Source organism: Microtus pennsylvanicus, chromosome 4, assembly GCF_037038515.1.
Source record: "Microtus pennsylvanicus isolate mMicPen1 chromosome 4, mMicPen1.hap1, whole genome shotgun sequence".
NCBI classification, from domain to species: Eukaryota; Metazoa; Chordata; class Mammalia; order Rodentia; family Cricetidae; genus Microtus; species Microtus pennsylvanicus.
The window spans coordinates 37,036,166-37,061,453 of NC_134582.1; the positions used below are offsets into that span (position 1 = coordinate 37,036,166).

Sequence of the window (25,288 nt, forward strand, 5' to 3'; positions counted from 1 at the left end):
CTTCTTCAAATAGTACATGTATGTGTTGTGATTATCGATGCAATATTTGAAGCAATTTAAAAGAGTGGGAAAGGCTGAGTCGGTTTACCCTGGACGGTAATGACTTTTAGCTCATTGGCGCACTTGATGTGTCAAATGGGGAAGTAGGTGTTTGTTACATCTGTCATTAGTTTGAATGTTTCGGAGGAGAGACAGGTGGAGCAGTATTTATTGATTGAAGTTCTGTGGTTGCTAGGATGGTAAACCTTCCAGCTACCTGCATTCAGCATCTTCACCTTACAGCAGGAACGCATGGAAGAAGGTGAAGTTAGCCATAACAGATGGCACTGCTTTCCTTTTTGTCGTGTCCTTGATGAGCTAACCCTCCTATTGATTACTAAATGGCCTGGCCCGACAAATGATCAGCCTCACAACTAACCAATTGCAACAAAGACTGATAAAACTAAACCTTGCTGGTTCCTTCATTGAGGGAAAACTGGGGACATGCTGCTACAAAGGCTAATTTTCCACTGAGAACAAAAGCAGAGGTTTGCAACATTGTCCAAGTCACCACAATAGAGTTTGAGATCACACATGAGGGACTTAGAGATGCTGGCTTTACCGCTGCTTCTTCGCAAACAAGGTTCTCTGAATTTCTGGGAATGGTCGGGAGAACCAGAGGAAGAATACTGACTCAACATTAATCTGGATGCACACAGTTAGATTGATGATGTGATTATACATTGTACACAAGTGGTACACATAAGTAGTTTATAGTTTACTAGAGAAGAAAAGGGGCACTGATTCTTAAAGCTTCTAGAGGAAGAGGGGCAAGCAAAGGAAACTGAGAGAAGAGGCAAGAAGAGTGCAAAGACCATGTGGGGCAACACCCAGGCAACCCTGGAGAAGACAATGGCCAGAGAAAAAACAGGGCCCTAAGGAGCGGCAGGGCAGCAGTCTGAGTAGGGACTATCTACTGGCTCCCAAGGTTAGTGGTACACCCAGTTGGCTGCTGAGAGAGGAGAGTAACCCGGAGGTCTGCTCTGTGTGCCTCTGACAACAGGCTTCCAAGCCCAATTTGCTATCCGTGGGCTCCCTGGATTTGGTTAAATTCCTTTCCTCTATAAGCAAGTGGAAATTGTCAGCCAGGCATGGAGGCGCACACACTTTAATCCCAGCAGAGCCAGAGTCCCTAAATTGAAGGCCAGTTTGGTCTGTGTTAAATCTCAAACCCTGGAACAAATGGCTGGGGTGCCTATTAACAAATCAAAACGAACTGGCTGCCAGATTCTCGCAGCATCCCTCAGTACCTACCCTTCCCCCAGAGACTCTTTCCTATATAATCCAGATCTTTTGGTTACTCGCTCTTTTACCTGTTGCTGTCTTGGCTGCTGCACCTGGTCCCGGTCTCCCCCCCCCCCCCCCGTCCCTCTCCTCATGGTCCACTGTGGACTCTCCCAGATGTCCCTGTCTCTGACTATGCTCTTCCCATATCTCCACAGTAAACTTTCTTCCATCGTACCTCAGAGCAGTCGCATCGGGTTTTTTTTTTTAATTTATCCTACTAAGTGAGTTCCAGGACAGCCAGAACTGCATAGTGAGACCCTGTCTCAAAATCACCAAAATGTCAGAAGAGAGAAGATCTAACGGAATTTTTGAGGTATGTCCAATATTGGAGCCTGAGGTAAAAATCTCGAGTATGGGGACTCCGGAAGGTTTGTAGTTTTACTAGATTCTTCTTGTTGGTTGGTTTGGTTGGGTTTTGTTGTTGTTGTTGTTGGTCTTGGGCCTTATTTGGACTGTAAGGAACAGATAGAAGCCGAATTCCTTTCCGGGCTTCTCCTAGTCTGGACTTTGGGACTTAATTTAAAAGGAGGAAAACAAATTCAAAACGAAGAAAACAAAAACCAGGGAGCCAAGCCGGCATTTGCCTGGGTAGCAGTTCCCCACGGCATTTCCCCTCCTCCGCCCTTGGCCATCTGCTTCCTCCTGGGGACAGTGCACCCCATCCTCCCTCCACTCGGTCGTTGGTGGCCCAGTCTGCCAGGACACCGGGAGGCCCGCAGAGCACGACCTCTGAAGGCGAAGCCCATCGCCCCAGGGCTCCAGGACCAGCCCAGGTCTTCACTGGGCGTGGCGTGCCGAGTCGCAGCAGCTTCGGAACAAGATCTCTGGCAGTCACGTCCTAACTTTCAGACCTCTGCGACAAGTCACCTGTCAATAAGGGCTTGTTCAGTGGGAGAAGAAAACTGAAGAGCCTCGTGGACGCACAGCCCTGCTTCCCAGGCAAGTTGCGGGCTCCGGGAACGGGCGGCTGGGAGTAGAGTAGCGTGCTGCCCAGGTCGGTCCGCAATGTCTGCTGGGCAGGCCCGGTGCCTCCATCCGAGGGCTGCCCCTTTCTGGAGGGAAAACCCGCGCACCTATTTGCCAATCTTGGGTTTCGTTTTGACTAGGAAGGTTTTGTTTTAAGACATGTAGTGGAGGCTAGCCTCCACCCCTATGTAGCCCATCAAATTTCTATCCTTCCTATCCCTCTGGAGTGCTGGCAACAGATTTTTGAAAGACACCCAGGACCATGAGCAAATAGCCCAGCGGCTTACGTGACTTTTAAGAGCTCTGTGCTGTTTCAGCCAGCCACGCAGAGCCAATGCAGAAAGATTTGTGGGTGAGGCTTTTTATTCTTCTGCTTTTCCAGGGCTAATTTGAATGGAGGTCATTTGAGCTGGTTTCAATATTGCATTAGTTAGAACCACTCAAGTTCTGTAGAACAATAAACTTCTAAAAAGTATTTTAAAATATGATCCTTACTGATGTAACATTTTAGCAGTGTCATGGACATATTCGGAGTTAGCTCCATTGTCTATCATTTCTATTGGAGAACAGATGAGCACGTAAAGAATAATGAGTTATATTTGAGGCAAAGTCATTGTTACTATATGGGGCTTGAAGTACAAACCACGTTTCTTTTTTTAAAATATTTATTTATTATGTATACAATATTCTGTCTGTGTGTATGTATGTAATGGGGGCACCAGACCCCATTACAAATGGTTGTGAGCCACCATGTGGTTGCTGGGAATTGAACTCAGGACCTTTGGAAGAGCAGGCAATGCTCTTAACCTTTGAACCATCACTCCAGCCCCCTACAAACCACGTTCCTGTCGTACAATCACATCTCCTTTGCTCCTCATTGGTGGGTTTTTTTTTTTAGTCATCAATTTAGCAAGTGTGTAATGTTGAATACCACCTTTAAATAATACCCCCCAGGCCAAATGTCCCCATATCCTGGCTCCCCTTTATAAGTAGCCTCTTTGAAAGGCTTGCCTCTGGGCCTGTGTTCCTACTTCTATTTTTTTTTCTCCTCCTCCTTTTCCCCTTGCTGGCTCTGGGTGACATCAGGGACAGTCTTGTGAAAGCTGGTGTCTGTGCACAGTTCTCAGTTCTCGTCTTCCCTGACCAGTCAGTCGCCATTGTCATAGGCGCGTGCCTCCTCAGTGGTCTGCTTTCTTCCTTAGACTTGCAGCTTCTTGGTTTCTGCTGTGTTCCCACCCCATTGGTCACTGAGGCTTCTCAGTGACTAAAGAATGTCCCAGAGCCCAGGTCTTGGCTATCTCTTTCTTAGTGATATATTCTCCCCAGATGAGTTCCACCGGGAACCATTAGTCCCTGACTATATGTAACATCTATACAATGATGGCTTACAAATTATAATCTCTAGCTTTACTTCTCCAGTTTGCAAGCCTACATCCAGCTCTTTATTGACGTGTCCAACTAGCAATCCAATAGATGTTTTAATTTCGTATATGCAAACAGAACTATTGATGTCACACACAACGCACTCAGCCTCTCATTTGCTTGCTGTTAGTGATCTTCCGTATCTCAGTGAACACTGTTGCCGTCCATGCGGGTCACAATCCGGGAACTGTTATTTTCTGCCGGCCCTGGGGACTGAGCCTTGTGCATGACCGGCAAGTGCTCCACCTCTGAGCTACGGCCCCAGCTCTAGGAATCATTCTGGCCTTTGGTTGGTTGGTTGGGTTTTGTTGTTGCTGTTTGAGACAGGATCTTGCTATGTAGGCTGGGGCTGTCTTAGAACTCACTGTGTAGACCAGGCTGGCCTCAAACTCAGAGAGATCCATCTGTCTCTGTCTCCAGTCTCCTGTGTGCTGGGACTGAAGGTATGCATGAGCACCCCAGGCTTGCTGTCTTCATTTCAGCTGAGATTCAAGCCTCCAGCAAACTCCGTGGTCTGCACCTGACTGCCTTCTCCCTCTCAAGCTAAGCCATAGGAGACGTTTCTGCCCTGGCTTCTCTAGAGCCAGCCTCTAAAAAGCAGTGATTTATTTATTTATTTATTTTTAATGTCAACTTTTATTCTCTTCAAAACCCTCTGGTAGCTTCTCATCAGAATGATTAAAAAGCAAAACAAACAACTTTAACAGTGGCTTTAAAGCCTGGGATCCTACCCCCGACTTTCTGATCTCTTCTGCCTTCCCTCTCTGCCACAGTGACTGCTACTCCCTCTGACTCTTCGCTCCCCTCTTCCTTCTCACGTGCAGTTGAGCTCTGCCCTGGTATAACCAGACCCTCTGCCACTGCCCTGCGAGTGGGGTGCTAGGTACTGAAGCTAGTACAGCAGCCGGCCTTTATCCGCTCAATCCAGGGGGTTCCTGAAAACCGTATGAAAAGTAAGGGTTTCTTCATGCATGTACCTATAGGATGGCTTAATTTATCAATTAAGCATAGCTAGAAATTAGTAACTGACAAAATAGAACTGTAATAGGCATATACTGTAATAAAATTGCCAAAATAAGGGTTACTTGGATACTCACCCTGTACTACTCTGACAGTTATCTGATATTCTACACAGTGACTGCCGGACAAACAGAATACAGTGTGGATATTACCAGACAGAAGGATGACTCAGGTCCAGGTGGGACACGGCTTAGACTAGTAAGAAACTAAAACAAGAATTACACATTTCTGGACTTTTCCATTTAGTAGTTTTGGATTGTGGTTAAACCCATGAAACTGAAACTGAAGGAAAGCAACCCCCAGTAAACAGAGACTGCTGTGTCCTGTGAAACTGTGATATCTAAACCATCTGCCTGCTGCTGATGTTAAAACTGTACAGCCATCTTTCTTTTTATTTTTTTATTTTTATTGATTTTTATTTTTATTGAGTTCTATATTTTTCTCTGCTCCCCTCCCTGCTTCTCCCCTCCCCTTCAATCCTCTCCCAAGGTCCCCATGCTCCCAATTTACTCAGGAGATCATGTCTTTTTCTACTTCCCATGCCGATTAGATCTATGTATGTCTCTCTTACTGTCCTCATTGTTGTCTAGGTTCTCTGGGATTGTGATTTGTAGGCTGGTTTTCTTTGCTTTATGAGTGAGTACATGTGATAATTGTCTTTCTGGGTCTGGGTTACATCTTTCTTTTTTTTTTAAGATTTGTTTTATGTATACGGTGTTCTGTTTGCATGTTTGCCTGCTGGCCAGAAGAGGGCACCAGATCTCATTATAGATCGTTGTGAGTCACCATGTGGCTGCTGGGAATTGAACTCAGGACCTATTGAAGAGCAGTCAATGCTCCTAACCTCTGAGCCATCTCTCCAGCCCTGCCGTCTTTCTTTTGACTGTCATTTGGACATTCCATTGCCTTAAAATTAATTCTATTTTTAAAAGTAAATCACCTTTCCCCCTTTGGAGATTTGTCTTTTATACAAGTTCTTATTTTGTCTTCTGAATATAGAAAATTAAAGAAAAGAGCTGGATACGGTACCAGTCATCCATAATCCTAGAACTTTAAAATTCATCAAAAAGAATAGGCAATAATCTGGGAGGGGTGAGGAGAAACTCTAAAAGATTAGATTCCCAAAATCAGAAAAATAGATACGCGGATGAAAATCAATTTTTCATTTTGTTTTTTGTACTCGGACAGAGGCATTTTTTAAATTATTTATTTATTTTATACATATACATGTATATGTATATGGGTGGGTAACCACTAGCTTTAAGGCTTCCTACAGACACACACACACACACACACACACACACAAATATATACATATATATCAGTGTTCTGCCTGCATGTATGCCTACATACCAGAAGGGGGCACCAGATCTCATTAGAGATGGTTATGAGTCACCATGTGGTTGCTGGGAATTGAACTCAGAACCTCTAGAAAAACAGCTAGTGCTCTTAACCTCTGAGCCATCTCTCCAACCTTGACAGAGGCAGTTTTTAAAGTAACTAAGCATTTGCTTTTTCTAGGGCCTCCTCTGCACGCTGTGGCGATGCCCAGATTCCGGTGACTGAGCAGTATTTATAGTTGTGGAGAGGACTGGAGAAGCCTGGGAACTGGATTTTTTGGGGAGTTAGCAAATCCATGCCATTGCAAAATTTGCACACATATAAAAAGAAGATGGAATATAGTTAAATATAAGGTGGCTTAACCCACGCTATATGGGCATTGAGTTAATGTGGCCTGCATTTTAGAAGACAAAACAGAAAATATTTTTATATAGTAAGCCCCCTTTCTTCATATAGCATAATCCTTGTAAAATACATGTACTTATGTGTGTTTATGTATGTGAGAAATATTTATGTGTTTATACACATGTGTAAATATATATGAACAAAAATAGTTATATGTCCTTGTATATATAACATCCACAGATAATCAATACTAACTTTGGTGTAGTGTTTCCTGTCTATTTTATCTGTATTTTGCATTGCAAAGCTAGGGTCATCCTATATATACTATTTTGTATCAACTAATTATTACAGAAGGAGTTAATTTAATTGATAAACATTGTTAATAGGATTCTGCCATGGGAATAAATAACACTTTACATTGCCATTTGCCAGAGTGGGTTTTGAGGCAGTTTGAAGCTGCCTCCCAAATCAGCAAGGACTACAAGAGTGCTGAGGTGACCAGGACACCACAGCAACTCAGGGGAACACTACTCAGTTCAACCCAGACATGGTATGCTTTCTGACAACATGGCCCTAAACCGTGTCTTGAAATAGAAAAGACTACTTCTTAGACAATGGGAGCATATGTTCTAAACACGCAAAACACAGGTAAGACACACGAGGGTGTGCTGGTTAGGTTTACTGGGAACTTACGAAACTGTATAAATGAGGTGGGCCTGTTGTCTACAGGGGACTGTCTTGATTGTTAATTGATGTTGGGAGACCCAGCCATTGTGAGTGGCACCATCCCTTGGCTTTGGGCTCTGGGTTCTATAAAACTAAAGAGCATTAGCTGAATACTGAGCAAGCAAGCAAGGGTGCATTGTTCCCTCTTTGCTCTTGACTGTGAATGTCATGTGACTAGCTGCTTGACTTCCTGCCTCCATTTCCCTGAATGATGGTGTCTTGGTTGCTGTTCTGTTGCTGTGAAGAGACACCATGACCACGGCAACTTATAAAAGAAAGCATTTACTGCAGGCTTACTTAGAGGATTGGTCCATGACCATCATAGCGGGGAGTGTGGCAGCGGGCAGGCACGCATGGTGCCGGAGCAATAGCTGAGAGCTTACATCCTGATTCACAGACAAAGAAGGTAAGACTGGTCCTGGTCTGGGCTTCTGAAACCTCCAAGCTCACCCCAGTGACATGCTTCCTCCAAAAAGGTCATACCTCCTAATCCTTACGAAACAGTTCCAACAATTGGGAACCAAACATTCAAATATAAAAGTCTGTGACCACCACAGATGTGTTGGAACTTGGGACTATAAGCCAAATAAATCCTTTCTCTTCTAAATCACCTGTTGCTGGAATATTTTCTCACAACAACAGAAATGAAGCTAGAACAGAAGGTTTGGGGATTGCCAATAGTTTTGGATGTTATATCTTTGAAAGCTAACAAAGTAGGGGCAGATGTTACAGAGAAAAGGAGAGATGCAGTCATGGAGGGTTAGTATATTATTCAAAGAAAACAAGAGTTTTTCCCTCAAAGGTATAGGTTATTATCTGGGGATCTTTAAGCAGTTGAAAAATAGCATTTTTCATTTCTGATTTTCCATTGTAGAAAAATGTTTCTAAAAATAACCTAAAAGGGTAGAGACGTGGAGGCCATGAGGCCAGCTGAGTTATGGGATTTATAGACATCTAAGGAGGGATGTGAGTCTTTACCTCATAGAGACAATACCATGGAAAGGATTTTAAAAAAAAAGCTTTGTAAAGTTTAGGAGACATATTTGTAGGAATCAAAGATTAGTTGGGAGAAGCTAGGGAGAGAATGGGGGAGGGGGGAGGGTTCTTTCCAGGGTTCTGTCTTGGTAAACAGATAATATAAACTTTTCATCTACAGAGAAGCATGTCTGAGGTTGAACAGATTAAAAAGAAAAAAATGGTCCATTGGTCCATCCACCCATCAATTTTGCACGTACTGACAGTGTATTACGGGTCAGGGGTGATTGGCTTGACCTACAAAGAACAGTAGTGGTGAGCTGTTCCAGGAAATGCTATGGTCCCTGTCACTGGCGTTTATTCTTGTGGTCTTGCCTTCATGGAAATCCCACAGAACAGCGTTCAGAGTTTGAGTCTCTCATGGGCTCAGAGGAAGGGGTGACTTATAGAAATAAGAACACTAAGTTTGCTCTCTATTGGACATCTCAAATACAGACGAGCTCATTGACCTTTGAAAATGTCTCCTAAGGCAGGAGTGGTAGCACATGAGGCAGGAATCAAAGCTGGACGACATAGCAGTACCCAAAGATCTCCTAGAGTCATGAAAGGCCTTCCTTCAGCCAGATTTTTTCCACTCCTGTAACTATCAACCAGTCCTCCCAGGCTGCAGGAATATTTGGGGTGCTTTCTTAATACCAAAACATTGCTGCTGTTTCTGTGTGAGTACATGTGGGAGCCTGTGGGTATGGTTGTGCATGCACATATATACACATACATTGTGTGCGCCAGAGATCAACCTATGGGATTGTCCCTTAAGATGGCCGCCCACCTTGATTTTTGAGGCAAGGTCTCTCGCCCTGGGACTAGCCGATTCAGCTTGGCTGGCTAGCAAGCCCCGGAAGACCTCAGGTTTCTTGCTCCCCAGCACTGGAAAATCCAAGCAGGAAGAGCTTGAAATCGCTTGCTGCATCACAGTGCCATCAGGAAGCGGAAAGTGATGGATGCATGCTCGGTTTACTTTCTCCTTCTTATACAGTCCAGGATCCCAACTCGGAATGGCGCTAACCCCAATACCCAGGCCTTCCCACCACAATGACCTAAGCAAACAATCCCCCGCAGGCATGGCCAGAGACTAAACTAGATCATTTCTGGTGGGTATGCGGAGATGCGTGGCTTCTAAGTGATTCTAGATGCAACCAGTTGACAGTTGGCGCTGACTGTCATGGTTTCACTTCTTGTCGACATCACAGGCAAGCGCATCGTTTTTAAGCCGTCACTGTTCACTCTTCGTCCCTGTAGGCTCATAGCTGTTAATGGACACTAAATTCAGTCCAGCATCAAAAGATCTCATTAATAGTTCCTAAACTTTAAAAGTCAAAATTCTCTTAATTATGAGTTCTGATAAAAGTTTAAAACTAAATCTCATTCTTCTAACATAAAATGACACAAAGTAAACATTCTTGGTTTATTTTATTTTTAATTATGGGTGTGTATTGGGTGTGTACACGTTGTCTACAGGTGCTCTTGGGAGCCAAATGTGTCAGAGCCCCTGGAGCTGGAATTACAGGAGGTTGTGAGCCCCGTGACTTGTGTGCCGGGAACTGAACCTGGGTCCTATAACAAGAACAGTATGCTATAAAATGCTTGTATAGCTATAACAGTATGCTCATCACCTCTGAGACATCGCTCCAGTCCCCTGCCAGAGTTAGCATTCTCATTTCAAAAGAGAAGAATCCGAGCATAGCAAGGGATAGTCAGACAAAAACCAAACCAAAACCCAGCAGGGTGAACACCAAATCCTGTAGCTCAGTGTCCGGTATAGAGGTAGTACTGTCACAATTAAATTGGCCAGGCCTTGGGTAGCCTAACTCCTCCAGCTTTGCCACCTGCAGCACTCAGCCTTGCTCTTGAGCCCCCTCCACTCCATACCCACAGCTTTCCATGGCAGACATCCCACAGCTTTGCCATCACCAACATCCTGGGGTCTCCACTGAAGCCTAGGTTTCGTCTTCACAGGTTCACACATGGGTCTCTCAACACTTCCTTGCAAGGACTCTAGTCCTGGCACATACTGCCTGTCCTCAGCTGCTCTCCAAAACTGTGGATTGGGATTCCACAATCCCTCAAATGTACGTCTTCCATGCCTCCCAAAATGAGTACCACAGGGATGTTCTGCTGACAGTTTGAGACGTAGCCTTGGGCTACAGCTTTTGTGTGTGGATGTCTGTACTTGAGTCTAGGAGCCCATAGATCCAGAAGAGGGTATTGAATCCTTTGGAGCTGAAGTTGTAGGCAGTTGTGAGCATCCAATGGATTCTGGGAACTGAACCCTGTACCACCAATCAGCTCCCAAATCATGACACAGAGACTTACTATTAGTTTTAAATGCTTGGCCTAGCTCAGGCTTGTTTCTTTTAACTTAAATTAACCTGTTTCCACCCCCAACCCCTACTTTTTCTCCCCCGAGACAGGGTTTCTCTGTGTTTCTTTGGAGCCTGTCCTGGAACTCTCTCTGTAGACTAGGCTGTCCTTGAACTCAGAGATCCACCTGCTTTGCCTCCCAAGTGCTGGTATTAAAGGCATGTGTCCCACCATGGCCCAGCACCTTTTTCTCTTTACGTTTTACCTTGGGCTTTTCACCTTTCTTTCTGTATGTCCTATCCCATAGCTGCCTGGCTGGCTGGCCCTGGGCATCTCCTTCTCTTTCTCCTTTATTCTCTTCATTCTTCTCTCCACTCTTCTTCCTGAACCTAGATTTCTCCTCCTATTTATTCTGCCTGCCAGCCCCACCTATCCGTTCTTTGCCTACCTAGTGGCTGGTCAGTTCGTTATTAGACCAATCAGGTGTCGTAGGCAGGCAAGGTAAAACAAATGCAACATATCATTACATCATAAACAAATGTGACACACCGTTACATAGTTACAGTAAAATTCTACACCATAAACAAATGTAACATACCTTTACACAGTTAAAGTAAAATTCCACACCATAAACAAATGTAACACACCTTTACACAGTTAAAGTAAAATTCCACATCATAAACAAATGTAACACACCTTTACACAGTTAAAGTAAAATTCCACACCATAAACAAAGGTAACACACCTTTACACAGTTAAAGTAAAATTCCACATCATAAACAAAGGTAACACACCTTTACACAGTTAAAGTAAAATTCCACACCATAAACAAAGGTAACACACCTTTACACAGTTAAAGTAAAATTCCACATCATAAACAAATGTAACACATCTTTACACAGTTACAGTAAAATTCCACACCATAAACAAAGGTAACACACTTTTACACAGTTAAAGTAAAATTCCACATCATAAACAAAGGCAACACACCTTTACATAGTTAAATACTCCACAGCAGAACCTGGCTTCTCAGCAAGTCCAGTATGTGGGCTTAATTACTGAACCATCTCTCCAGACCCCTGAACATAATACCTTTAAGTCTCCTCTGCTCATCATTTCCCCCAGCCTTCCCTTACCTCTGTTCTATCCCTGTATCCCACATGTGTAAACTTGAACCCTATAACTATCTACTGCAGAATGATCCCGACACAGTTGGGCCTCTGATTCCTGAGCGGTTCTGAGACCCATGCGCTCCTGGTCCTTGCTCCTTGCTGTAAGTAGTCCTCCCGAGTGCATCCCCATCATCTGGACCCTGCATGAAGCAGAGTGCAGTGGGTCCTGATTGTCTGTCTGCCCATCCTGGCTTCACATCCTTCAAACCCAGCAAGTCTCGGTGTAGAATAACTTTTCAACAAAACCTGTAAATGACAATAAAGCAGTTTTTTTTTCATTAATAGCAAAACATTAGTTGAACAAGAAGCATCGACTTTACCTATTTCTGCCACAAGATGGTGCTGTTAGATAGGAAAGAAAAAAAGGTTCTCCGACTCAAACATCACAAGACATACTAAGATTTTAAATGTGCTAAATTTCAAAGGTACTTATTTAAATATATAACCTTTTCCCATGATAAACACACAGACAGACTGAAAGTTTAATGTTCATATGTATTTTATCAGATTATTATTTTACTCCTACCATTTGAGAGCCCTTCTAATTAGGTGGTCAAAATGTTTTTAAAAGATTAACTTAAACTTAATGACAAGAAACTCTTAGGTGAGCATTCTATCAGCTGAGCTATGTTTCCATCCTTCCAAGGAAGACTGTATTAAAAGTCCTTCCGAAACAATGGGCCCCATATGAGATAACTGGAGGCCAGGAGAAGGGTAAATTTTAAAGATTGGCTTGCAGGACGGGGAGTGCCTAAGTAGGGTGAACCAGATTGAGAATTGAGAGCGCATTCCTGGGGTTGTGGGTGTATCTCAGTGGTAAGGTGCCCCCCTAGCCAGTATTTGGTGCTAGGTTCGATCTCAAGTCTGGAAAAACAACAAAATAATAACAACCAAGAATAGCAACAGTAAGTTGATACATTCTTGACTCTAAAGACTGTGTTGCCTTCTCCGGGCAGAATCCTTCCTCTGAACATCCAGCTGATGGGATGTGGCCCATCTGCATTACTAAGGCTAACCCCATTCACTCCAGCTTTACTGATTTAAATGTTAATCACCTTCATGGATTTACACTGGCCAAATCCCTGGCTACAATGGCCTAGGGAGCCAACACATGAAATTAATCATTACAAAGAGCGGAATGGGGAGACTAAGCTTAGCAAGAAGGGGGATGTGCACACTGATGTTTCTTTCCATCTTTAGTCATGGGCCAGACGGGGTGGCTTGCAGCTGGAACACCTGAGAGGGACCTCCTGGGAAATTTCTGCAGAAAGAGCAGCCCTGGTGCTCTGACCTGCATGCAGACATCTTCTAGGAAGAAGAGTAAGCCTAAGACTCCTCCGTTCTGCGGCTGTGCAGGAATGCACACATGCATGCAGACATGATATTTCTCCCCAACAGGCACTGCCTGTTACATTTCAAAATGAGAGAGGAGGCAACGTGCAGCAAGGTCCCCATTCCTATCTTATTGGGAATAGAGAAGAAGAGACCTTCTACAGATATCCACCAATGCCCTTCCACCTCCCCCCCACACACACACAATTGTATCCATACCACTCTGCCCATTTATCTAGTGAAGACCAACTACTCCTTGTCTGCTTGTCACATCCCTGCCTGCCCTTTATGTCTTCAACACTTTCCTACTGATAAACACCTTTATAAATTATCCCTTTCCCCTCCACTAGTCTTCATTTTTTTAAACCTTTTTTCTTTGTGACAAAACTTTCTTGGGATGGGCAGATAACTCAGTCAGTAAAGTGCTTGCAAGAGGACCTTGTTTTGATCCTCAGAACCCATGTTTCTTTTTTTTTTTTATTTTAAAGTTGGGGGTGGAGGTGTTTATTTTGATCCCAGCAAACTCAGATCTCTGGGGCTCAGTGGCCAGCCAGCCTTGCCTAACTGTTGGGCTCCAAGTCTCTGTCTGAAAAATGAGGTGCATAGGCCCTGAGGAATGACACTTCAGGCTGTCCTGCATCCTGCGCACACACGGGGTTTCTTTCTGTTTGCTTGTTTTTTGAGACGGGATTTCTCTTTGTAGCTTTGGAGCTTGTCCTGGAACTTGCTCTGTAGACCAGGGTGGTCTCGAACTCACAGAGATCCGCCTGCCTCTGCCTCTCGAGTGCTGGGATTAAAGGCCTGCGCTACCACCGCCCGGCTTCACACAGGTTTTCTATATTGCTTTTCTCTGGCTTCCTTTTGCACTCTCCCCAAGTGATCTGTCCGTCCCTCCTGCACTGTGCTGAGTCTGCTCCTCTCTTGGCACTTCTCTCTGCTCTCCTTATTTCTCAGTGCTTGTCTCCTGCTGTTGGTTGTCTTTTACTCTTTGACTCCTGGGGTCCACCCCCCAGCTCCCAGATAGTTACAGGGAAGCTTGTTCTTACTTACCAATGCCAGGCCTTAGCTTGACTTGTTTCTAGCCAGCTTTTCTTAAGTTATCCCATCTACCTCTTGCCTCTGGGCTTTTATCATTATCCTATACACCTTTCTTTACTTCTTACTCTGGACCTTCTGTGTAGCTGGGTAGCAGGCCCCTCACGTCCTCCTCTCCTCCTTTTCTCACTCCTCCGTCCCCCTTCCCCAGATTTCTTCTATTTATTCTGTCTGCCAACTCTGCCTATCCCTCTCCTGCCTTGTTATTGGCTGTTCAGCTCTTTATTAGACTATAAGGAGTTTTAGACAGGCAAAGTAACCCAGCTCCACAGAGTTAAACAAAAGCAACATAAAAAAAAAGCAACACATCTTTGCATCATTAAACAAATGTTTTACAGAATAAATGAATGTAACACATCTTAAATTAATCGGTAACAGATCCTGTGACATCAGTTAGAGCAGGCTGCCCCTCTCTGCCTTCTCTTGTGATCCTGTGAAATCAGTTAGAGCAGACTGCCCCTCCCTCTGCCATGTAGTCCTTGTGCATGCTGCTTCAGTCTCTGTGAGTTCATATGTGTGTTGGTCATTGATTTAGCGGGCCTTGTTTTCTTAGTGTCCTCCTTCCTCTCTTTCTCTTCCACTTTTTTCAGGTCCTCTTCCTGCCTCCTCTTCCAGAGGGTTCTTTGAACCCTGAGGGGAGGGATTGACAGAGCCATCACATTTGAGGGTGAGTGTTCCTAGGTCTCTCATTCTCTGTATGATGTCTGGTTGTGGGTCTCTGAATTTGTTCCCATCTGCTGTAGAAGGAAGCCTTTTTGATGGAGGCTGAACAAGATCATTCATTCTCAACCAGTGGATGGTGACCCCTTTGAGGGATCTAATGACCCTACCACAGGGGTTTCCTAAGACTATCTGAAGATCATATATTTACATTATGATTCATAACAGTAGAAAAATTATAGTTATAAAGTAGCAAGAAAAATAATTTTATGGTTGTGGGGGTCACCAAAACATGAACTGTATTAGAGGGTCACAGCATTAGGAAGGTTGAGAACCTCTGCTCTGATCTATTAGTATTTCAAAATGTCATTAGGAATCATTTTATTAGTATTTATGTAGTTACTTATTTATAGAACTGTCATATTTGATTTTACCCTAGGTCCCTGGGCTACCTAGCCTCAGGTTCTAGGTCACCCAAGCATTGTTGTGTATGGGTTGCATTTTATGGAGTAAGCCTTGAGTTGAATCAGATATTGGTTGGTTACTCACACAAACTTTTTGCCACCATTGCACTAGCATATTAGTGTCTGGCTTGGTGTTTTATATATCTCCTTTGGCAGCAGGCAGACTACTGTGGGAGCTCCTTCAGCTCCTTCAGCCAATAGCCTTTAAGATATCAGCACACTTGGGTGTGGTCTCTTATATTATAAATGCAGCTGTAAAGTGTGCGCTCACTCTCTTGCTTCCGGTTCTTGCTTCCAGCTATTAGATTCGGTTCCTGTTCCCCATTCGTGTAGAGGACTGTGATCTAGAACAGTGATCTGTGAGTCTCCCCTAAATAAATAACCCTTTATTATACATAATTCTGAACTACTGTGGGATTATTTTGTATCTTCCGCCATCAGCAAAGTATTTTGCTGTACCAAAGACACTAGAACATAGGGGTGAAGGTACCAACCCCATTTCTCGATGTTCAATGAGTTGTATAGGTGGTGTCTTTAGTAATGCTATCAATTTGTGGAGAGCAACCTATAGTCTTGGCAATAGCCTGGGTTGTTTGGGGGGTTCCCATGGGACCCCTATGGCCAACAGTTCAATTAGATATAATCCAATCCTGGAAACGAAAGCTTCATTGGTGACAAGAGATGGCAAGTTGGAGATCTGTCTCCCCCATTATTTGGCTCCTTCATTTAGCTCGCCTTCATTTGTGTATATATTTTAGGAAGCTTCTGTTGTATTAGGTTTCCACACTCTTCCTCAAATGGCTGTTAATTTTAGGTGTCGCTCCATATTCCCTCCCTCATCCTCCTCGCTCTCCTTCCCCTCTTGATCCTTCCGTTCCAGTCTCCCATCCATCCATTCATAAATATACTACTCCCCTGTCCTGGGGACACCTATCTGCACCCACTCACTCTATACCTAACGGATGTGGTTCTATGGATTATACCTTCTTACCATTGACTTATTGACTATCTCCACATATAAGTGAATATTTACATTTGTCTTTCTGGGTCTGGGTTAACTTACTCGGGATAATTTTTTCTAGTTCTATCCATTTACTTGCAAATTTAATGTTTTAATTTTTTGATGGCTGAGTAATATTCCATTGTATAAATGCACCATATTTTCTTCATCCACTCATCTCTTGAGGGACATGTAGGTTCTTTCTAATTTCTTGTGGTTGTGAATAAAGCAGCAAGGAACACGACTAAGCAGTTGTTGCTATGGTGGGATAAAGTACCCTTTGGGTATATGTCCGAGAATCACTGTCTTTTTTTAAAGGGTGAGCCAGACTAAACACAGACACACACGGTGAGTAGTGACCTCATGAGACCCTCCCCAGTAACAAAAGGCAGCAGTGAGTCCTAGCCAATGAAGAATGGCAAATTAATTGGGTTTTATTACTTCCAATGCACGCGGACTACATTTTAGAGTGGCACTTTAGACTGCCTCTTGGTCAACTAGCACCTTGGAGCCAGCCTTAAAGAACAAATACCACACGTGACAAGCAGGGACTATCAATTCCTTCACTAACCTGAGGCAGCAGCAAGGGATTTTGTCCTCTCCACGTACGAGAATAATATTCCAGGTGTGTTTTTCCAACAGTGTCACCACTTCTTCTAAATCTGAATTATATGGAACCTTGCCATTGTGTTATTTAGGTCATTGCAGATGGCTGTATACACATATATGATGGTATGAACAGAAACAGAGAAAGTCATTAAGAAAGAGAAAGACGGCACCAAGAACGTGTGCAAGCTAGGAAAAGCACAGGCTCAAAAGCCTACTTTATTTTCGAATCTGGTCTTTGAGCATAAATAATAGATTATATATCCCGTAGCTTATATTTGAAAATATGAAAGTAGTATTTGTGTAGTCTAAATTGTCTTTTGATGAAAGATTCTCCCTTGAAGTTAACCTTGCCAACATCTTCTGGAATGATTTAAATCCCACTCACATGGGTCACGCTTCTTTTGCAGCTGGTCTAATTCTTCTAATTCCAGAATCTCAGATCACAAAAGAATAAATGGGAATTCATCCTCGGTTGGCTTTACTCGAGAAAGCCGCAGATCTTAGTCCCTAGATTTTGACACAAACTGGGCTATTAACTTTCCTCGGGTGAATATTTCTTCTCTAGCATTCTGAAGACTACCTGGGGAAAGATGGTTTTGTGTAGCCTAATTTCTTCTCTATCACGTCCACCGCCACGGAAATTCAGTGAATCCTGAACACGGTCATTTCAGATCCCTTGGTGCTGACTCAGCAGAGCAACTGTCAGTCATCTGTGGGATATTTTCCTCATTTGTATCTGTTTGTTACCAAAATGTTTCTCTTGTCTCTGGCAGCCCTAGTGAAACTCACAAAAGCCTGATAGTTTGGTTTCTTGATTGGCTGTTGTTTCTTTCTTAGGCCTTTATGTTACAGTGTTTGTCTATTTTTAGTTTTTTTCAGTTTGAACAAAATGTTTTTTTTAATATTTTGATTAAACATATAATATTCTGTTTTGTTATTCCCTTTTTAGATTGAGAAGAAATGCTGAGTCTCAAGTAAAGCTCCCTCTTCTGCTCCACGTGCCTGCCATGGGAGCTGGGAAGTCTAAACTAGATCACTGTCCTCTTTCTTGGCACAAGAGACACAGTGAGGATGCAGCTCCAGACTGCCATGAATCGGAGGATTCTAAGGATGTGTCCTTGCATGGTTTTGTGGAGCACAGCAATGGAACAGAGCCGCCAACAGGAGAGCAGGAGGGGGCTGAGGCAAAAGGAGAGATGCCTGAGGAGGAAGCTGAAGAAGAAGCCTTCCTCAAATTTGTGATCCTGCATGCAGAGGACGACATTGATGAGGCCCTCAGGGTCCAGGATCTGCTGCAAAATGACTTTGGTATCAGGCCGGGGATCATTTTTGCCGAGATGCCGTGTGGCAGGCTGCATTTGCAGAATCTAGACGATGCTGTAAATGGGTCTGCGTGGACCATCTTGTTACTGACTGAAAACTTCCTACAAGACACCTGGTGTAACTTCCAGTTCTACACCTCCCTGATGAACTCTGTGAACAGGCAGCACAAGTACAACTCGGTCATTCCCATGCGGCCCCTGAACAGCCCCCTCCCTCGGGAAAGGACTCCCTTGGCGCTACAGACCATCAACGCCTTAGAGGAAGAAAGCCGAGGCTTTTCTACCCAAGTGGAGAGGATTTTCCAGGAGTCCGTGTACGAGAGGCAGCGAACGGTATGGAAAGAGACGCGGAACCCGCTACGGGGACAGTTCGTTGCCTGAGACGAAGCAGACACCCGGCTGGCTCCTGTTTTGTAAACAAAATGATTCATCTTCACTTGAGAAAGCAGTGTCTAGGCAATGCTTCTCTATGAGTGGGGCTGCTTTCAAGAACTCTGTGGAGCACAGGAAAGCTACATTTCTGCAGGCTTGGGGCTGTGGTACTTTCTGATGATAAACTCCAGGCTGTCAGTTTCTAGCACTTTTTTAAAGTTTCCACAGTTTATGAATATTCTTAACTCATTTCTTACGTTACTGTGAACAGGTATGTATGACAGACATTTCCAAACTACGGTATTAAAAGTCCTCAAAAGACATGAACAAAATGGCTCTGATCGTGAGAGGCCCAACCACCTCATTGCTATTTCTCTCAGGAATGGTACCACATAGCATCCTGGTGCTGTCAAGCAGAAACACGGATGGCCAGATTGGGACATGTGCCGTGTGGACGCACACACGTAGTAGATCACAAGTAGATGTCAGAATGGTAGGGCTTTTGATAATAATCCAACCCTCTGTGGTTTTGTTTGTGCTGGAGTCTGGAACCAGGTTCCACCATGAATTAGCAATCATTCTGAGAGTGTGGTACTAGGGACTGTGTGGAGATGTCCCCTGACCTCCCAGTTCCCATCTGTAACCAGGGTTTTATTCACAGAGCTTGTAAAAAGCATGCGATTCTCTAGCTGTTTGCCTCTGAAATCAATAACCTCGTATGTGAACCCTTAGAAACGTCCCTCATACACAGTGATTGATTCAGGGGATGTTTCTTATCTAGGGTGGTCCGACTGAGTGTGGGTGTGGTGTGTTTGTGCAGAGACTGTATTTTTAGCATCTCCCCTTTCTGGGTCTAATAGGCCCACATGGACCTGTACCTTCCCCTCACAGAACTGCAGCCTATTTGAGACCGAAGCACGGCAAACAAGCACAGGCTGGGCTTGTGGCTAAGGGTGAGTCATGTCAAATAATGAGAAAGTGCCCAGTGGGGGCCAGGAGACCTACTTGCAAGCCAATCTCTGCCACTGAGGATGAATGTGCCAGTGGGCAGCCATTCTCCTTTGTTTAGGAAATGAAAGGGTTGGATTGATGAATCTCTAAAGGCTTTTGTACGCTCCCAGGACAGGAAAAACTGGAAGCCAGAAAGCAACAAGCAAAGCCTTAAATGTTCACGAGGTGCTACATAGTGTGATCATTGCAGAAGACATAATGCATGCTTACAATGAATTAATATTTTGCATCATAATTGATTTTTAATGACAGTCACAGAAAAGAATCTATACATGCTTACTCAGGTTTTTTGGTTTTGTTTTTATACAGGCTTTCTCTATGTAGCCCTAGCTGCTCTGACACTTGCTGTGTAGACCAGTTGGGCATCAAACTCGCAGATCCACCTGCCTCTACCCTTGAAAGTGCTGGGATTAAAGGTATGCATCACCACATGCAGCTACTCAGGTTTTTTAAAAGATATATATATATATATATATATATATATTTTATAGGAACCCACAAACAAAGGCATTCCTCCCAGTTCATGTGTCTCCTGGTCCTCACCTCCCTGGATTCCCAACTGTCACCGCTCACTTCTTTATAGCCACTGTGCCCCACAAGGAGCCTGCAGATCAGTCAGACCTCCTGTCTGCTTCCCAGAGAAGGTGATTGCCTTCATGGCATTTTTCTCAACTTTCTTTGCCAGGGTAACTCACTATTCATTGTGTCTTTTTCAGTTTTGGTAAGTATCCCTTCATTATTATTGAAAGCTGTAATGCTTTCAATTTCACAAGTGCCATATAATAATAAGACATTAACCACCCACCCTTCACATGCCTGCCAAACTGGAACTGAGGCTGGGTGGCATTTCTTAACAAATGTTGTTCTTCTTTTTCATCTCCAGTGAAGACGGTAGAAAAGTATTCTGAGAAACATCAATCTATGTTCCTGAGAGAGCATGGCACGATGTTCCAGGCAACCTAGAGCTTGGCAGACTTTTTGTTGTTGTTGTTGTTTTGTTTTTGTTTTTATGAAGAACTAAATGTTAGGTACTAAGTAATTATAAGTGTTAAAATGAGCAAGAAATGGTTATCAAAATAACTAATGATAAAAGGAGGCAGAGACGTGGGCCTTATGGGTCTGTGTTAATGCACACATACATGGCTTTAGATATACGCATCAATGATTTGGAGAAATTCTGCCACATGCCAGCAAGTTGTCCGGGGTACTCTGTGCCACCCGCCTGGGAGCTGCTGTAGAAGGATGTGAGCTATGCCTGAACAAACAATTCTTCACGAAGTATAGAAGTAAAGAAGTAAAGAAGAAGTATAGTGTATTGCCAGGTGTGGTGGTGCATGCCTTTAGTCCTAGCACTTGGGAGGCAGAGGCAGGCAGATCTTAGTGAGTTCAAGGCCAGTTTGGTCTATAGAGCAAGTTCCAAAAAAACAGTTACACAGAAACTCTGTCTTGAAAAACTAAAAAGAAGGAAGGAAGGAAGGAAGGAAGGAAGGAAGGAAGGAAGGAAGGAAGGAAGGAAGGAAAGAAGGATAGTTTATCTCACTTCTAGGCATCCTAGAAGATGCGGTGGCTTAATGAGGTCACTCAAGACCTAGGGTCTTTCCTGCAGTGGAATATTATACAGCCTTGAAAAATAGTGAAATTCTGACATGTGCTAAAACATAAATGAACAATATATTTAAAAAGAAAATATCACATGCTTTTACATATATGTGATAAATTCATAGAGACAGAGACTGTAGCGGGAGAAATAGGATGCTAATTTTTTTTTCGAGACAGGGTTTCTCTGTGGCTTTGGAGCTTGTCCTGGAACTAGCTCTGTAGACCAGGCTGGTCTCGAACTCACAGAGATCCACCTGCCTCTGCCCCCCAAGTGCTGGGATTAAAGGCGTGTGCCACCATCGCCCGGCAGGATGCTAATTTTTCAATAGCTGAAGAGGTTGGTTTGGAGTAATGGGGAAGTTCTGGTAAAGCCCTTGCTAGATATATTGTGAATGGACCCAATGCTATGAAACTGTACACTTAAAAAATGATTAAAACAATACGTTTCCATAGGTGCATTTTGCCACAGTAACTTTAAAAAGTAAACAACAGACCAAAAAGTATCCACCACGGGCTGGGTCCTCCCCCACTGATCACTAGATGAAAAAATGCCTTACAGCTGGATCTCATGAAGGCATTTCCTCAACTGAGGCTTCTTCCTCTCTGATGACTCTAGCTTGTGTCAAGTTGACACAAAACCAGCCAGTACAAGGCACTAAGATAAGGACCAGTTTTCTGGAGATGGTATCTTCTTACTGCCTACTCACGTGGACGAAGAGGAAACGGGCTCCTGGAAGCATATTTAGTCAGGGAACGAGTCCTATTCTTGAAGGCAGAGCCCTCTTCCCAATAGTCTCTCAAGCTCCTGACCTTGTAATACCATCATCACATTGCGGATTAAGGTTTGGCTTTGGAATTTTGGGTGTTCACACATGTAGTCAGCCATCAATAAACCTTGCTGATCTCAGTGTCCTCGAAAAATAAAGATAATACCCACAAGAAAGAGTCACTCTGAGGACTGTTGAGCGGCTCACACATTGTCCTAGCTGACTTTCTGTTGCTGCAATAGAGCGCTGACTGAAACCAGCGAGTCATCTTACACCTCCCAGGTCAGTCCATCTGCAGGAACCAAAGCGCAAGCCTGGAGACAGAAACTGAAGCAGAACCACAGAGGATGCCTGCTTGTGTTCTCCAGGCTCATGTTCTCATGTTCAACTTCTTTCCTTAGTATCTCCCAGGACCACCTGCCCAAGGGTGCACTGCCCCTGTGGGCTGGGCCCTCCCATATCAATCATTAACCAAGAAAACACTCCACATATTTCCCTGCAGGCATTTTTCAATTGAGGTTCCCTCTTCCCAGATGACGAAACACTTGTGTCAAGTTGACAAACAAACAAAAAAAAAACCCAAAACTAACCAACACCCACACGCGCATGCACGCGCATACACACACACACACACACACTCACACACACACACCATATCTTGGCTATTAGCACGACCATTGTTTAGCACTTTTAACCCACAGCATGGGATGGGGAAGAGGGAACGAATGTTCTTGATCCTTCCCACAACCCTACTCTTAGAACCATTGCTTCTTGTGAGGAACAGGTTTCAAACAAAAGAGAAGCTGCTGGGTATTTGCAAGGGAAGTATGTATAGCTGGGTATTTGCGAGTGAAGTATGTATAGCTGGGTATTTGCGAGTGAAGTATGTATAGCTGGGTATTTGCGAGTGAAGTATGTATAGCTGGGTATTTGCGAGTGAAGTATGTATAGCTGGGTATTTGCGAGTGAAGTATGTATAGCTGGGTATTTGTGAGTGAAGTATGTATAGCTGGGTAGTTGCGAGTGAAGTATGTATAGCTGGGTATTTGCGAGTGAAGTGTGTATAGCTGGGTATTTGCGAGTGAAGTGTGTATAGCTGGGTATTTGCGAGTGAAGTGTGTATAGCTGCACTGGCGAGGGAGGAGCCCCCTGATCTGCCAGGGGTGTGCAGCTGTTAACTAGTGGGGGGATTTTGCATGGAGAAAGCTGCTGGTGGCAAAGATGGTGCCTCAGCAGGGTTCCACGCATCTAAAGAATTGGGACAGTTGGGCCGTAAACTAGGAAAGCAGAGGACTGGAGTACAGGAGTACTCATCTTGAACCCATCTGGGGGAAGAGTAGCTCAGGAAGGATGCCTTCAGCTGGATTTTGTGGATTCATTCTGCACGCATTTGCATTTGGGGAGATGGGCTACAATCCATTTGATTTAGCCTTTTATGGTGCTCAGCCCAGAGAAGTTGTCTCATTTAGGAATGGGTGGAAGTTGGGCTATCTCCCTTGAGGGGGTGGTAGGTAGGAGGAACAGTCATGGATGCCCGTTGCCCCTTGTTGTTCTCCTATCTGACTTATCTTCCAGTTTACCAACTGCATGCTGGGTGTTCCCATGGCCAGACAATGAGGTTTACCTTAGCCCTTGACTTTGCCTTTGCAAACCCCAAGGCCTTGGGGTGAAGCTGGACCCTCCTGAGTTCATGGGGCATCTTGCTGCTATCTTCAGAAACAGTTCCCTTGAGCCTTTGAGTCATCTCACTACAGCTCCAAGTCAAAGCTCCAAGCCTCGTTGGTGTTGGTAGTGCCCATTCTTTCAAACCTGCAAAAGCACAATGCTTGTGTCTCCTGGTAGCAAGTTGTCTTGGTTTAAGTAAGAAATATCCCCCATATTCTTAGCCATTTGAATACTTGGTCCCTAGCTGATAGCACTGTTTGGGGAGGTTTGGGACACGTGGCCTTGTTATAGAAAGTATGTCACTGGAAGGGGCTTTGAGAATGTAAAGGCTCATTACCATTTCCAGTTGGATTTTTCTCGGCTTCGTGCTCACAGCTTGAAGATGTAAGCTCTCTGTTTCCTGCTCAAGCCACCATGCCTCTTCTCTGCCCTCAGGAACCCTAATCCTCTGGAACCATCAGCCAAAATAAACACTTTCTTCCCCAAGCAACCTGTGTTGTGGTGTTTTATCACAGCAACCCAAAGGTACTTAAGACACAAATACAAAGTTTACCTGTAGTCAAGATGTCAAGATCTTGCCAAGTCATATCTCTGCCTGACAGAGGACTCTGGGGGGGAAGAGATGAAAGATACTCGTTGTGGGGAAGAGACTGAACTGAGACCAAGAGCTGAAGGTAAAAACAACAAAAATCTTCACGTGGGTAGAGGAACGACATGCTAAACTTCTGCACTAGGCTAAGCATGTCCAGCTTTGGGTGAAACCAGGCCATCTGTGACTGCATGGGGCTTGCCATGGGGCGTGGAGGAAACTGTTGCCGCGGTCTTACTGGGAGGGGGATCCAGCGTGTTGACTTTGGCAGTCAGTGCAGCCTCTGCGGCTTTTCCTTCTCTTCACAGTTGCAGGTCACCTATTACACCGTTACAGCACATGGCCATGCCTTCCTCAGGATAGGCCAAAGAGCAAAGAGGAAAGAAATGTCAAAGCCGCCAAGTACTTGATGTCCTTAAGCCCATGAGCGAGCACAGAGCTAATGTTGCCCATGAGCCTGGTGCTTCTTATGAGGGCCGAGCGAAGAGTTGATTAAGTTTTGACCATTAATACTTGGCTAAGGACAGTTTTCACACATACACTCACACACACATACAAGTTGTATTTGGTAACTCCCCCTACCAATCAGCATATTGAGTTTGAATTAAAGAAGTATCTTTTTTTTATTTATTTTTTTTCTTTTTTTTTCTTCTTCTTTTTTATTTTTCTTTTTTTCTTCTTCTGGGTATTCCAAATAAGTATCATTGAAGAAGCTATTAGTCAATAACTTGGGTCATGAAATCACTTAACTAAACCCCAGCAGGTTAGCTTGTGAACACACAGAGTGTTGCTCTTACCTTGCCTTCCAAGTACGCAGGCTTCACAACCACTTGCTCCTCCATCCACACTCCTTCCCCCTCCATCCTTCCTGTCATTAGTGAGAATTGTTTTGGAGAGCCATTTCCTTTACCTAACTTAGCGCTTCTCCTGTTCTCTTCAAATACAGGGAGTTCTGGGTCCTTTTACTCTGGTGAGCGAATGGGGATGCTTATTAGCAAATACCGGGAATCCATAGGTTCCTGGGCGTTTCGCTTGGTTAGTTCAGTTGCTGGAGTGCTTGTCTAGATGTACAAAGCCCTGGGTTTGGTCCTCAGTACAATGTGGACATGGTGATGTCTGTCTGAAGTCACAGCACTTGGGACATGGACA

The 25,288-nt window shown here is 44.1% G+C and overlaps 1 protein-coding gene across 1 annotated transcript; it reads left to right on the forward strand.

The window, feature by feature from the left end:
- The first annotated feature begins 1,924 nt into the window (after positions 1-1,924).
- Ticam2 (TIR domain containing adaptor molecule 2) lies at positions 1,925-24,040 on the forward strand. Its single transcript, XM_075968707.1, has 2 exons — positions 1,925-2,265; positions 17,764-24,040. The coding sequence occupies exon 2, from the start codon at positions 17,822-17,824 to the stop codon at positions 18,515-18,517; it is 696 nt and encodes a 231-aa protein (XP_075824822.1). The 5' UTR covers positions 1,925-2,265; positions 17,764-17,821; the 3' UTR covers positions 18,518-24,040.
- The last annotated feature ends 1,248 nt before the right edge of the window (positions 24,041-25,288 follow it).